We start from the raw sequence: 14,745 nt of genomic DNA on the forward strand, positions 1-14,745 counted from the left end.
ATGACAGTCTGCTTCACGTTCCCACTCGCTGATGGTGGTGGACATTTGATGGAGCACGTCGAGCTCCCACTTGCTGGTGGTGCTGAGGTACGCCAAGCTCACACTCACTGATAGTGCCGGAAGAGGTGCCTTGTGAGGACGTTGCTAGCATGAACCGTACCCAGGGCGGCTGTTAAGCCGCGCTGCATGAACAGTGCAGCCAGCGTCCTCCAGCCTCGTGAGTCGAAGCAGCAGGCCTCGTTTACCCGCACTGCCCCTCAGCTGTGCGATGCGGCAGTTAAGCCGGGTTGTGTGACACTGCAGCAGCCGGCATTGTTCACATGTTGTATCGCCGAGGGCGTGTGCAGTGAACACGGAGGCGGGCGGGGTTGGGTGCAGGGATCTGCCGCCACACAAAACTCGGGCGACGCCAAAGTAATAATGAACATAATAAAACAAAATAAATGATATGAAAAATGTAATGGAAGATGAAAGTATGAAGAGCGGTGGTGAGTGAAGAAGGACGTGGGTAAGGTACGAGGTGTGGTTACGGTCGATGAACTGTGAGAGCGATCCGGGACTGCAGCCAGCTGCGGCGCTGTCGCCATCTTGTTGAGGAAGGGGAGGAGTGAACCGGGTATACGCGGGTACGCGGTGACTATCCCGACCCATACAAGTTCTAGCAAGCGCGTCGTATCCCAAGCAAGACGTCGTATCCCAAGACATTTTTTTCTCGTCAAAACACGGCGTATATCAAATTCGACGTATTCCAAAGCGGTCGTATACCGAGGTATGACTGTATAGTCATCTCCTTCAAACCATGTACCTGGGTCTGTCCAGTGACCTTCTTGCCACTGAACCTTCGACACTTCACGTGGCACTCAATATGCACCTAGCCTGGCACAATCCATGCACAAGCCAGACTAGGTGCTAATGAGGCAGTATTGTCCGTGTGTTCTAGTCGTGGGACGGTGACCAGGAGATGTTAACTACCTCACTTGGTATACAGGAAGTCGTGGGCTCGATGCCAACCCTAAAGTCTGCTGTATATTTGGAGTTTGCATTTCTCTCTCCCAGTGGTCGCGTGGATTTTTCTGCGGGTCTTCCGGTTTTCCCCTCCGCGTTTAGATTAATGCGTTTACACAGTATTTGGCTACCGCTGTAAATGTCAACACAACGATAAGCCACTTCGTTGAGCTATCATTTGTGGCCAGGTCTCGTCTGAAAAAGATCTACATAACTCAGTGGGCCTTACCCGGTAAAAAGTGTGGTTTGCGTGTAACAGCAGATGTGGGAGCTGCATACTAGTACGGTCGTGTTTTGAGTGAATAATGCACTCATGGTGTCGTTTTCATAATACATTTTTGAACAGTTCACTATTTCATCACTTGCACTTTAAGGTCCCAAATATATAACTGCTCGACCCGAGATATGTGTGATGCCTTTTGGCATTCTCTTGTCTAAGACTGGTGGTGAGACAAGGCAATGCAGAAGGCTGTCTTTGGTGTAGGCCAATCACTTTCACAGACAATGCTTATATTTTCAGAACATGTTTTTTCGGTAAAGTCACGTAGGTAAAAAATACAATAAAATAAATGAAAACAATTAAATTAAATCACGACGTGTCGGGCGCAACACAAGTGTCCTTCTTCAGGTGTGGACAACGTAGCGAAAGCTCAACCGCTTAAGTGTGTGTGTGTGTTGCGCTCGAAACGTCGTGATAAAATTTAGTTGTTTTCATTTATATTATTTTTTTACCTACATGACTTTATCGAAACAAACAAAGAGTATGGATCCTTGCAGTCACGAAAGCTTCAAATCTAGAATCAGAACATGTTTGTTTGCATGTTTTCTACATGTATGTGTGGTGAATGCAGACTTGATGATACCTTGCAAAAGGTATCTATTTGGTGTTTAAACATCTTAACACAACTCCTGTTGTATTGCCCAGAAAGGGTAACAACCCATTCTTATTTCATGGAATCTCCTTTGCCAGTACCAAAATATAATAATTGGTTTTTCCCCTTTGTTTCTGGCAACAAAAATAAAGTTGTCTCTGGTGTGGACCAATCAGTTTCAGGGACAATGCATATATTATCAGAGTATGTTTTTTTGCATTCTGACCACAAGCATTGTGGTTAATGCAGACATGATTCTGTGTAAAAGAATTCAGTTTGGTGTTTTAACATCTTAACACCTGTTTTGTTGCCAGATAAAAGGTGGAAAAACCTATTATCAACCTATTCTGATTTTTCTTCGTTTTTTAAACTGACGCAAAAAGGTCGCATTAGGGGCGGTCCATAAATGACGTCACGAGATTTTGGACGATTTTTGACCACCCCCCCCCCTCGTCACACGGCGTCACAAAAAGTCAGACCCCCCCCCCCTCAAATATGACGTCACAAAGCTCTGCCCCCCCCCCAAATAAAATATGCTTCCAATCGCTTTAAACTATTGTCATTGTAGTGCGTACTTAATGTGGCGCTGCACTCTGATATTGTAGGAGAAAACATTTATAAAAAAAAGTATATTTAATTAAGTAGAACGTGTTGTCTATGTTAATTAAAAGTTGCGCATTTTTACGTGACGTCACATTTCTCAAACCCCCCCGCCTCGTCACACATCGTCACAAATGTGTGACACCCCCCCCCCCCCAGGTGCGTGACGTAATTTATGGACGGCCCTTAAGAGATATGACCAAGATCTGTATTTAAATGCCAAGTGTACACGAACAGTAACAGCCATTCAGCATTCAGTGTAACTTGATCTCAAATGAATGCGGACCCTCGGCGTTCTTTCGACACAGAGGCAAGAGAGGAAGAGGCACTTCCTCGTCTTCCTCAGTCCGACCTGGCAGTGCTGGTGGCTGTGCGCTTACACCCCCCCCCAATCTCTCGCTCTCGTGTGCGATGGCTGCTGCATCGAGTGAAGAAAGGGAACTGTCGTGCTCCATCTGTCTCGAGTTGTTCAACCTGCCCGTGGGGTTACCCTGCGGCCACACGTTCTGCAAGGCGTGCGTGGAGCGTCACTTCGCGGCGCAATCGGAGGTCGGCTTCACCTGTCCCGAGTGCCGCGAGGTTTTCTACCGGAAGCCGAGGCTCAACAAGAACGTCTTCATAGCCAACGTCGTGCACAAGTTCAAGGAGGCGAATGTGGGCAGGAGGTGCGACCGGCATGGCCATGGCCTCGACCTCTACTGCAGGACCGACGCGCGGTTGATGTGCGTGGAGTGCACGGACGCGCACGAGAAGCACGACATCGTGTCCGTGCGGAAGGAGCGCGCACACAAGTGGGTGAGTGGGAGCACCGCTGGTCCAATCGCGCAGCGACTCGAGGTTAACGCGAGCTTGTGGGAGACGTTTCGGGGGGGGGGGCGTCTCTTTTGCACGCGCCATGATCACCCTCAACTCTGGGTCCAACGTTTACCTGTTGAGGTGGAATTACTCGGGGGAGGGTGGGGGACGGGGATTGATGGGGGTAGGCGCAGTGGCTCTGTGAAGTCGGTCATCCGGATATGTTCAGGGTGAAGCTGGAACACGAGACGACGATGGTTAGTGGCAGAAACCGTGTGATTTTAAACAACTGTAGGCAATATATGTAAATAAAGATATTTTTCGTATCTCGTTGTTTAGAATGTCCGCATTTTTAACGTTGAGTATTAAATGTGATAATGGCGCTTTGAGTGGCAGATTTGTGTGAGAAATCGCCACCACGTGTGTAAGTTGTGTTCTGTGTTGCACCACACACGCACGGGGTATAGTTTATTAAGCGGTGGTGGTCGTGGGGGAGTTATCAGTAAGTAATGGGAGAGAAACATGCCCGATCAACATAGCAGATGCATAAAAATAGAATACAGCACACAGCTAATAGGGTCATGAGGAACACTGGGTGGCTAATTAAATAATAAATACATCTAGAGGAATTTAAGAGGGACCCCCTGCCCCCCCGGACGGGGCTACTGCTGCTGTGTGTAGAGGTCTCTGGGTGTTGTGGGCCGGGTTCCGTGCTGCGTTTTAGCTGCTTTTTGGTGTACGCAGTTTTTTTTTATTCGCGCTTTAATAACTTTATTTTACTGAATTATATAGCTCTTTTTCAGAAGCGACTTGGCCGTCGCAAATGGATAGCTCGGCCAAGTCGCTTAGCACGATGTGGAAAAGTAATAGCAGCAGCCAAATATTCTTTAGCACATTTTTCTAAATGTGGAGGGGAAAACCCCGAAGGACCCTGATAAAACTCCAAGCGACCATGGTGAGAGAGACACTGCAAACTCCAAATATACAGCAGGCATCAGGGTCGGGATCGAACCCACGACCTCCTGTATACCAGGCGAGATGTTTGTTGTCGCTCTGGCGAGCTGAGTAAACGGACCGAGCTGATAAAACGTGTACAAAAACAACAGCGTTAAAGTGACTTGCATTTTCCGTCGGAGTAACAGCCATCCAGTCTCAGCGGGCATATTGTGTGAAAGGTGATTCAACACGTAGCAGTAGCGGCTTTCCCGACCAATGTTATCCAGAGGTTTTTTCTTTTGTTTTGTTAAATATAAATGTGTCGTTAAATCTGCCACGATCACCCGACAAGCCAATCAGTAAGGTTTGGTACGTAAACAAAACGTGCCAATTCGTTACTAGTTCAGCACTAACTGCTTGTGCGTTGGAGAGTAAATCCACTACAACGTTTCCAATCCAGTACCCGTGTGACGTTTTGCCAGTAATTACAACTCGGCCTCATCAGGCGACAGCCAGAGTTGTGGATAAACCCTCATCTTGTTTCGGTGTTAAATAGAGGTGGGTAAATGTGATGTCGTCACTGTAAGAAAAGCAGGTGTGTAGACCAGAGGGGGTGGTGGGTTAACTGTGAGCAGCCAATAACAGGTATTGTGATTTAAAGCCAGTCGAGGGAGATATCGGGCATCATTAAAGTTCTGCCCCACTCATCAAAGTGCTTGCGGACTATGACGGAGCCGTCCCGCGATCGAACCCACGACCTCCTGCATTCCAGGCGAGGTAGTTAACATCTTGCCACCGTGGCGCCCTTTACATTGTAGGTGGTGAAGGCCTTGCCCACTGTCTTGGCATGATTGTCAAGGATGGCCACCAAACCACTGGCCAACGGGTGATAAAACGCTATTTCCACTATGATGTACTTGCTCCCCGCCCCGTTAGTGGCAGGATGTGGCCCCACCAGATTCTGGGCCCACCAGTTGATTCTGCTAAGGTCACCCATAGAGGTATCGGTCGCACTAGGGAGGTAGCACTGTGACTTGTATCCCCTACTGCTTGGCAGTCCAGGCACCCTTGAACCCCAGGCTGTCACATTTTCGGTGCATTTCGGCCAGCAGTTGGATCGCTGCTAGGGTGTACCTAATCTCTCCAAGGCTGTCATGTCCGCTGGTCAAGTTGAGCTGCATCTGGGCTGGCACGTACACACACTTGTCCACTCCATCTTCCTGAGCCCTCTCGTGCATGAACGTGGAAGTAAATAGTCGACGTCATGGCAGAGTGGGTGGGTGAGTTAGGAAGAGAGTTGTCGTTTCCTGCACAGTTTGGTAGAGAGAAAACAGTCAGTTTGATAGGCAGGGTACTAAACATGGGCAGATGTATCAATTAGTGAGGTTTATGTGAACAGTAACCGTGTAGTAGCCACAGAAGTTTGATGAGTAGCTGACTGTCCACCAGTGAGTAACTGAAGTGATTGAATGATTGATAGGTCATCAATCAACCAAACTACTTTACCTTGAAGCACAGTAAGGTAATAACTGGTGATCTATTGGTGTGCTTCAACCCAGATACAGTCAGTTCTGCTATAACACTGCATGTTTTCATAACGCGAATTGGATACAACGCGATGAATGTATTAGGGAACACATTTTTTTAACGCGGATGCGAATTAGATATAACGCGCGGATTTCGGAATAATCGGTTGTGTGGTTGCCTCGGCGTACCATCACACAAGGAATTGTAATGCTGCTAGATGCTTTTAGATTCTACCCACACGCCTCAGTTTTTGTTCAGCCTGCGTATGCATCTCACGTGTTATCGCGGACTGTGCGTTACCCTGCATTATATAGACTTCATTATAACGCGATCATTACATAATGCGGTGTTCTTCAGGAACGCAACTACTACCGCAAGTATAGGGACATGGACTGTTTTTTATATAGATTGGTTAACTGTGGTTGTGTATAACCTTGTGATGTAAAATACTATAGTTTAATGGTAATAATTAATTTTCATCATCATCATCATAGACGGCTGTGTGTGATGTTTTTTATTGTGGAGAATCTGTTGCACAGCAGCTTCCACACAGTTCTTCACAGAACGGAACCATGAATCCAACGAGACGGAGATGATTGGAGATCTCGCTATGCTGCAGCCTTCTGTTGTTTACATTAGGTCTGGAAAAAATAATAAAATTTAATGCAAATAAAAAAAAGTGTAATTTCCAAAATTATGCTAATTTGTTGTCTAGGGGTGTAACCAATCATGATAATAAAATTATTCTCGCTTTAACGTTTACTGATTATGTTTTAGTGTGTTTTATGTCAGGTCTCAAAATTCAGATCTCACCATAGGATATAGTTCTTATAATTAAGATCATTACGCATTAACTTAGGAAGGGACACTCAGACTCTTCTGCATGAAAAAACTTAAATATCTAAAAACAAAACACTGTAATATGAGAACTCTTATGCTAGGAATTGTCAACACAGTACTCCTGGAGATGTTCTACTCATTGATCCGTAAAATTAACCCTCAATGGTTACGTTTGTTAACTGGATAACAGAACAATCGGCTAATTCCTCAGAGTAAAGCGACCATACACGACAATAGGAAAAATTCCTAAAAGAATCTGTGACATACAAACAGTAGTAAAGAAACATGTGCCCAAGGAAAAAGTAGTTTTCAATGAATTCATTGGTAAGATTATGCAATTAACGAAATGCCCTGGAACAATAGTGTGCAGCAGTGTGCCTGTTCGCCTAATAGATGCTTATGAACTGGCTAATGGGCTTGAATTGATTCGCGGGCAAGATTCCGTGATCAAACGAAAGAAATCTCAACACAATAGTATTCCTGTAAGTGTGTAGATTCGTAACATCGATGCTTATAAAGGTTTAGCGTCAATTAATTAATTGCTAAAGCTATGCAATTAACGAACTGAATGACTACAATACTTCTAAACGACCATATTCATGCAGCTCAATAGACCGAACAATGTTTTCCACGATCAGCTAATAGTTAACTAACCACCTTAGGATGGTCCTTTTCGAAACACAAAGATACATTTTGGAGCAATCGTTTTAGTCTCGATGTGTGTTATGTGTGTGTGGGTGTATTGTCTTCGTACTCAACTCTTTGAGTTAAGCGGGCGCCAAGGTGGGGCTTTCCTTGTGCCGATAATTCCTGCTGGGCGATGAGTTGTGTGTGTGTGTGGGCATGCTATACACACGGCGCTCTCTCGCTCTCTCTCTCTCTTGGTGGCAGCTCCAGGCTTCTCCACTGCTGGATGATTGCTGAGTCGGCACGATGATTGCCTTCGGCGGTGTCCGATAGCACTCGCAGCTCGTCCGCTGGTCGCCAGCGCTGACACTCTTTCTCGGTTGCGCTGGTCACGCTCTTTTCTCCACTGCTAGGTGATTGTTGAGTCGGCAAGATGCTCGCTTTCGGCGGTGCCCGATAACGCTCACAGCTCGTCCGCTGGTCGCCAGCGCTGACACTCTTTCTTGGTTGCGCCGGTCACGCTCTCTCCCTTGCACCAGGCACGGTTGATCCTTGTAGACTCGACCTTTGCAGGAGTGTTCTCGGCTTCCGAGTCCATATGCTCGTGATTAGTCATTAGCCGCTGCTGCTGGTCCTGTGCGATGCTCGCTTGGTCAATACTTTGCGCTTTCCGCCCTTTCTCCTGGCTGATAGCTTGTCGTTGCTCGTCACTCTTTCTCTTTCTCCACCTGTTGGTGGGAGCTGGAACTCAATGTAGAATAAAACTTTTAGCGATGCTTCGTCTGTCAGCGCCGAACTCACACTGGGTGACACATCGCTACTCTGCAAGCCTCGTCATCCATGGTCGATTGCGGGGCCCACCCCCGGAGCTTGCCGCAGCAAGACTGATGTGCGTGATTGCTGCTCGTCGTTATATAAAAAAATCTCCCACCTCGGCTCGTCTCCTCACAAGGGACCGGAATTCCCTTTATTTGCTCTGAGCCTGTGGGAACAGCTGTTCAGTTGCCCCTCAGAGTCGAGCGACTGGTTTTACGACCTTCCACAATTATTAATCTGAAAGGGGGGGGGGGTCCTTTTGGCCGTTGTCCGGCTGCGTTCCCCCCCTCTTCCCTCATGGTTCGGGGTGTAAAATTTTCTTGTTGTCTCTCTGGCCTTTGAAGTCGTTGGGCTTTCCCCAGACTCTCATTATCCCCCCCTTGCACCGGGTTTTTTCATAATTACATTTTATGTCTATTTCCTCCAGCTGCCTTTTGTGTGGCGAGGCAGGAGGCAAGGGGGGGGGACCCCTTTTCGCGCCCCTGCACTATACCCCGATAAATTATTACAACAACAAAAAAATATTGGCAGAATCACTCAATATATTTTTTTGGAAAAGGGCAAATATACAACACTTCGTTCGACTTCACAGCCGTTGAGATCTTAACATCTTCTGCCTGCTCTGCCCTTGAGAACGACAGTGATGTTTAAACAATCGAGTAATCAAGAAAGGTATAGTTGAATTTTGAGCGGGAGCTGATCCGGTGCCATTGCAGGGGCAGCTGAGCTCAGTTAAAGATCGACTGAGCGAGAGAGAGGAGACAGCAACTTCGTTCGTGAGCAGCCTCCAGGACTCGACCGACAGAGTGGAGGTGCGTAGGTCACCGTGCAACTCACAAATAAACCCCCAAAACTTTCTTACGAACAACATTGCCGGTGAAAGTCTGCTACGTGTTATATTAAAGCCACGTAGTCCCCATTGTTTTCAGAAATCAACGATTTTACAGCCGCCGTGATACTCAAAACTCTGCTACTATCACCACTACCGCAGGCAGCAGCAGAGCAGATAAAGGAGAGGCTGAGCGGCAGCTACGACGAGCTCCTGCGCCTCATCTCCGAGGACAAGGAGTCGGCGCTGCGGGCCGTGGATAAGGAGCGCGACCTCAAGCTCTTGGGGATCTGCCGGGAGATTGAGAATAGCCGGACGACTCTGGGCGGCCTGACAGAAGCGCTCGGCAGAATCCGCAGCCTGGAGGAGACCGAGGACCCCGTGGAGTTTCTCGAGGTGCTGCCACGCGCGCGAGCTGCGGACAAACTTGCGTCTGGATCATTCAGCCACGTTAGCTGTGTGTCTGTGTGTATGATGTATGTGTATATAGTGGGAGCGGTAGCGTAGCGGTTAGCACGCTGTGCTACAAACCCGGCGAGCCGAGTTCAATTCCGGCTCACGACCAACACCAGTGACGATTATATGAACCGGTCCTGGGCCTAGTGTGATATGTAAACATCACCACTCGGGAAACAAAGGGCGTGATGCTGGGCACCACCCCCCCCCTTGTTTGCCGTGCTGGACTTCATAGGTGCTCACTAGCAGCACTTGCCCTAACAGTCTGTTAAAGGCAATATGGGATATCTTTTGTTGTATGTGTGTATGCTAGATATATGTGTGTGCGTCTGTGTTTCCTATATACTCTGCCTGTATCTGTGTGCTGTCTGCGTAATCTGGACACAGTTCCATCAGTGAACTCATCCAGCAGGCAAGGCAGCGTTGGCTGGACCATGTATTCTGTATACCCAGCCTGCTAGCTAGCGGAAGGAAGAGGCGGGTGCTCTAAGGTCCCATTCATAAGCCATGGTCTACGCCGTAAAGCGGGAATCTGTGCTGGCCCCCACCCTCTTCACTCTTTTCCTTGCAGCAGTGCTCACAACCGTGAGTGTAAATCTTAGCGCCGGTATCTATATACGAACCTGGAGCGACGGCAAGCCATTTAATCTGGCTTGGCTACATGCTAACACCAAATTGAGAGAACAGTGTGCGTCCGAGAACTTATTTTTTTTCCGATGACACGGCCTTAGTTGCTCACAGCCGGAGTGACATTTAAGAAACCGCCAACCATTTTGCTGCATCAGCAAACCAATTTGGGCCAAAGATCAACACAAGTAAGACTGATATGTTGTTACAACCAGCAAAATTAACAAAATATAACCAATGATCACTCAGAAATATTTGTCAATGGTGAAGCTCTCAGAGATGTGTGAACTCGTTCACTTACCTGGGAAACACCGTGTCTAATAACAACTCTATAGACACTAAGATCTTATGGTGCCTTGAAGGTGTATCTAAGGCATTCAGTAGCCTTAATAAGCGATTTTGGTCCCAGCATGGTAACAAATTGTCCACCAAAGTAAATGTCTGTTGATATGTAAACTCTTTTGTCAAGGCGCTCTGCTCCACCCACCCAGCTTAAACATACGCTGCCAAGCTTAGCGGTGTTCATTAGGACGCTGTCTTTCCGACAGCTCTGTTCTTTACCTGAGGACGGCTGCTTGTGTTATGGCCGAAACGTCGTGAGAATTTTATTTTATTATGTTTTATTTTGATTATTTTATTATTTCCATTCTACGTGAATTTACCAAAAGAACCAAGAATATCTAACAGAGCAGTTAGTAATTCATTCAATGTACTTTACTCTGCAGAAACATTGACACTATACAGACGACACCTGAACAAACTGACGAGCCTACAGCTGAAACATTTGAGACAAATCGCGAGGAACGAGTGGCAAGACCTGAATTCTGAGCACCGAGGTGCTGGCGAGAGCTGAGATTCCCAGTGTAGATAGGCAAAAGTAACGTGCTCTCGGTTGAGATGGTCAGAGCACGGAACTTGAATATGCCAGATCAGGTTCTTAAGTTTTTTCCTTATAGTAAACTCGAACAGGGCTAAAGTGTGATAATTGGTTCTTTACCCTTCTATCTGGCAACAAAACTGACACCTTTTTGCAAGGAGTCATGTTTGCATAGACCGCAATACCTGCAGTCATAAATACAAACAAAAGAACATAACTCTTGTATTTATGACTGCAGGTAGAACAGTTGGCAGGCTGTCTAGCTAGCGGCGCCCAGTGATGGTGAAGATGGCGGCGACGATGGTGGCGAAACAGCAGCAAGGCGAGGGGATCCACTTCCAGCAGCAGCTCTGAGCTCTCACTCTGGGCTCCCTCTTATGCTCCCAGCATGGCCTTGCTCCGCCCTGGCCACGCCCCCCTTCCGGAACCTATTAGCAGGTTCCTGGGCTTCCAGGTGAACCCCTTCATGAACTCTCCCTAAGATGTCCCGTATAAACTGTCGCCTGCTGACATGTGTACTGCTGTACACTGCAGGTACCACTTTCGGACTTTTCGTCAGCAGCTATTACTGTACACCACTCTCACACATGCACCGAATGAGACTTTAAGGGGCATGTATCGACACCCCTTGCATTGACGATTTGTGTTGTGCATTAACTCTTTATTTTACGTTTTGTGTGTCTGTGTGACAGGGCTACACTCTCCAATGGGAAAGGTATGTCAGTTCACCTCCTCAGTCACGTTCCGATCTCTCACCCATGCAATGGATACTCATTATTGACCTACGCATGATTTTCAATTTTCTCGTTCTCATCCTCTTTGCTTCACCATCACCACCGCACTTGGTGCTCATCATCTCACCGCAGCTTCGTGAACCTGGCAAGTGAGCCAATGGAGGAGACACCGTCTAGCGCTTCGCTCGACTTCGAGATGCCAACTCCACTGCAGGAGCAGATAGACGAGCTCCTGAGCGCATTCAGAACCTTCAGAGGCGAGGACCCTACATCAGCAGACCAGCCCAAACCCAAGACTCCTGAGGGGAATACAGCTCAAGTGCAGCGGAGGTCACCTCCAGTTAGTTTGCGGGAGATGGCAGCTCCACATGAAGTTCAAGCAGCTGGAGCATCTGCACAACCCACAGCCTCTCTGCACGGCCTCAGCAGAGCTGACATCATCATGAGAAGTTAGTTGCGCTGCGTACACAATGTTGTTGTTAGCTTGGCTCGAGTGAACGGCCAAAACGTTAACTCCAAAAAGAAGATTGTTACTGCAACTTAACCAGGAGTCGAAAATAACCCGAAAACCAGCACTGGAAATCAGTAAAAGCTGGTTATTTAACTTGGACTGAATTTAAACCTAAATTAAAGTGAACGTGTCAAAAAGCTTTCACGACCAATGTGACGATGTATCATTGGTGTTTGGGTGAGACAGCGTAGGTAAAATACATTGTCATTAACCCTTATCCACCCTACACAGCCAATTATAAAATTGTCACGTGATGAAAATAATACTTGGTAATGTATTACTGCTAGGAGAGCAATCCACAACATCTCACCATTCAGTCCAACGTTTCGCTGGTAATTTTGAAAAGAAATAGGTGGTACGCTATCCGGGAATAATACTATTATTAAACTATTTTTATTTTACCAGGTAAGGCCCACTGAGCTATAAAGAGCTATTTTTCAGAAGCAACTTGGCTATCAAAAATGATAGCCCAATGAAAAGTGGCTAATTATGTGGACATTTATAGCAGTATCCAAATACTCTAAATGCGCAATTTTTATTCTAAATGTGGAGCAAAACTCGGAGGACCCGGAGGAAAATCCACCAACCATGGGGAGAGAGGGACATACAAACTCTTAACATATATGCATTAGGGTCAGAATCGAACCCACAACCTCCTGCATACCAGAGTAACTCGCCACGGAGGTGTTAAGATGTTCAAACAGCAAATAAACAGACCTATTGCAAGGAATCATCAAGTTTGCATTCACCACATTTCATGATTGTGGTAAAACATGCCAAAAAAACTTGCTCTGATAACACTAATGTATGCTTTACCCTTGGAACTGATTGTCCTACACCAGAGATGCAGCCTCCTCTATGGCCTTGTCTCACCACCGGTGTTAGACCAATGCCAAAAGGCAAACAACACAAAGGCAATGCCAATATTAAAGCATTGATAGCTCAGATTGAGCAGTTTAACCTATGTAAACCTTTGTTACCGGTATCACAATGATAAAAATAATCGTACTAAACAATAGGCTTTATCATTTCTCGGCAATAATACAGGAGGTGTTAAGATGTTCAAAAACCAAATAGACACACTTGTTGCAAGGAATCAGAGACAATGCGTACATTATCAAAGCATATTTGTTTGAATGTTTTATCACAAGTGTGTGTAGGTTAATGCAGACTTGATACCTTGAGATAATCATTGTCTATTTGGTGTTAGAACATCGTAATACCTCCTGTTTTATTTCTAGAAAGGGTAAAACCTATTCATATTTTTTCATCATCTTGGATACTGGCAAAAAGGTATCCCATGGATATAAGTACTCAATCCAAGCTATAAGTGATCTGATACTTGCGATGCCTTTGTACTGTTCGCCTTTTGGCAATCTCTTGTCTAAGACTAGTGGTGAGACAAGGCCATAAATAAGGCTGTCTTTGGTGTCGGCCAATCAGTTTCAAAAACAATGCATGCTACCTGACGTAACACAATTTTTGTTCCTGGGTAGTAAGTATTATTTCCTAATTGCTTATTCGTAAAAAGTATAGAAAATTGCTATTATTCCCCACAAACTTTGCTTTGGTGACCTGGATATTTATATTTTGAAATGTACCTATTTTCAATGATAAAACGGGCGAATTTGTGTCTTTTCGTTCACATGAAGTCAGAAAAAAACAACATGAATCAAAATTAACATCTATTTATATTATAGTAACACAAAAATGGACTCGACCTTTATGGGATGCGTAGTGGCCAGGCTCCGCCCTTGGCCACGCCCTTTTCAGATCCTTCCCGAAGACTCTGGCCCCTGCATCACATGTCCCTCTCCCCTCCTTTTGGGCCCCCCTTGCCACCTCGTCCGGTCACGTGCCCTCTCCTAGTCACCAGGACTATGCCCCCGAGGGCCCGCTTCCATGGCATACCCACTCTGGTGCCAGAGAGAGGCCCAAGACACACAGCTCCACTCTTGTGACGATAGCTGGCGCTAAATACCATAGTGACTCCATTTACGTCACTACACTAGTGAGCTTCTTGGAGAATTCATTGCACTCCAGGATCTTCTTTATATGTGGTCCAACGAAGACACCAGCTTTGACCTTTGCCTCAGACACCTTAGGGAAGAAGTCTTGAAGGTACATGAAGGCTGCCGACTACTTTTCTACAGCTCTGACAAATTGTTTCATCAGGCCCAATTTGATGTGCAGTGGTAGCATCAGCACCTTCCGACGCTTCCTCTAATTTGCAACTTGCACACTTTCATCCAACAAGTTCCACTGGTTGAGCCGAGACGTCAAAAGCTCGGCATTGAACTTGGTGAGATCAAGATCTCTGATCAAGTCGTTGAGGTCTTTTTGGTTGGGGTAGTATGGGTTTCTCTCCTCAGCTCCACCTCTGAAATTGTCAGCTGGATCTACGTCTTCCTCACTCTCTGACTTGCTGCTCTCTTCTAAAGACGGTTGCTATTTCTCTGGAGAAGTGGGTATAGGGAGCTCATGGCAGTGTGGCACCGGGGCGATGGATGAAGGAAGGTCCAGATATGTGATAGCAGGTGCATTCTTGCCAGTATGATGTTTGGAAGGGCCCACCATGCAGAAGTAGCAGTTGCTTGAATGGTCAATGGGTTCCCGCTAAATTCTTGGGATAGCAAACTTCATGGCTCTCTTTTCCCCTCTGTAGCATCCTACAAAAATACATTTATTTCAGC

General features: G+C 46.5%; 1 protein-coding gene across 2 annotated transcripts; it reads left to right on the forward strand.

The window, feature by feature from the left end:
* Window positions 1–408: 408 nt before the first annotated feature.
* On the forward strand, window positions 409–12,173 carry LOC133353534 (E3 ubiquitin-protein ligase TRIM65-like). Of its 2 annotated transcripts, XM_061569850.1 has the most exons (6): window positions 409–513; window positions 2,786–3,272; window positions 8,735–8,830; window positions 9,010–9,243; window positions 11,500–11,522; window positions 11,674–12,173. In XM_061569850.1, exons 2-6 carry the CDS (start codon window positions 2,889–2,891, stop codon window positions 11,993–11,995), a joined length of 1,059 nt encoding a protein of 352 aa, XP_061425834.1. In that variant the 5' UTR covers window positions 409–513; window positions 2,786–2,888; the 3' UTR covers window positions 11,996–12,173. The 2 variants fall into 2 exon arrangements, with proteins under 2 accessions (XP_061425834.1, XP_061425835.1); XM_061569851.1 differs by lacking the exon at window positions 8,735–8,830.
* Window positions 12,174–14,745: the final 2,572 nt, after the last annotated feature.

This window comes from Lethenteron reissneri, chromosome 44, assembly GCF_015708825.2.
Source record: "Lethenteron reissneri isolate LAM-NWPU_2019-01 chromosome 44, ASM1570882v1, whole genome shotgun sequence".
NCBI classification, from domain to species: domain Eukaryota; kingdom Metazoa; phylum Chordata; class Hyperoartia; order Petromyzontiformes; family Petromyzontidae; genus Lethenteron; species Lethenteron reissneri.

Coding starts and splice junctions, on each gene's coding strand:
- LOC133353534 (XM_061569850.1), top strand. CDS start 2,889: ATGGCTGCTGCATCGAGTGAAGAAAGGGAACTGTCGTGCTCCATCTGT. Junction 8,831..9,009: donor ACTCGACCGACAGAGTGGAG/GTGCGTAGGTCA, acceptor CCACTACCGCAG/GCAGCAGCAGAGCAGATAAA. Junction 9,244..11,499: donor ACCCCGTGGAGTTTCTCGAG/GTGCTGCCACGC, acceptor TCTGTGTGACAG/GGCTACACTCTCCAATGGGA.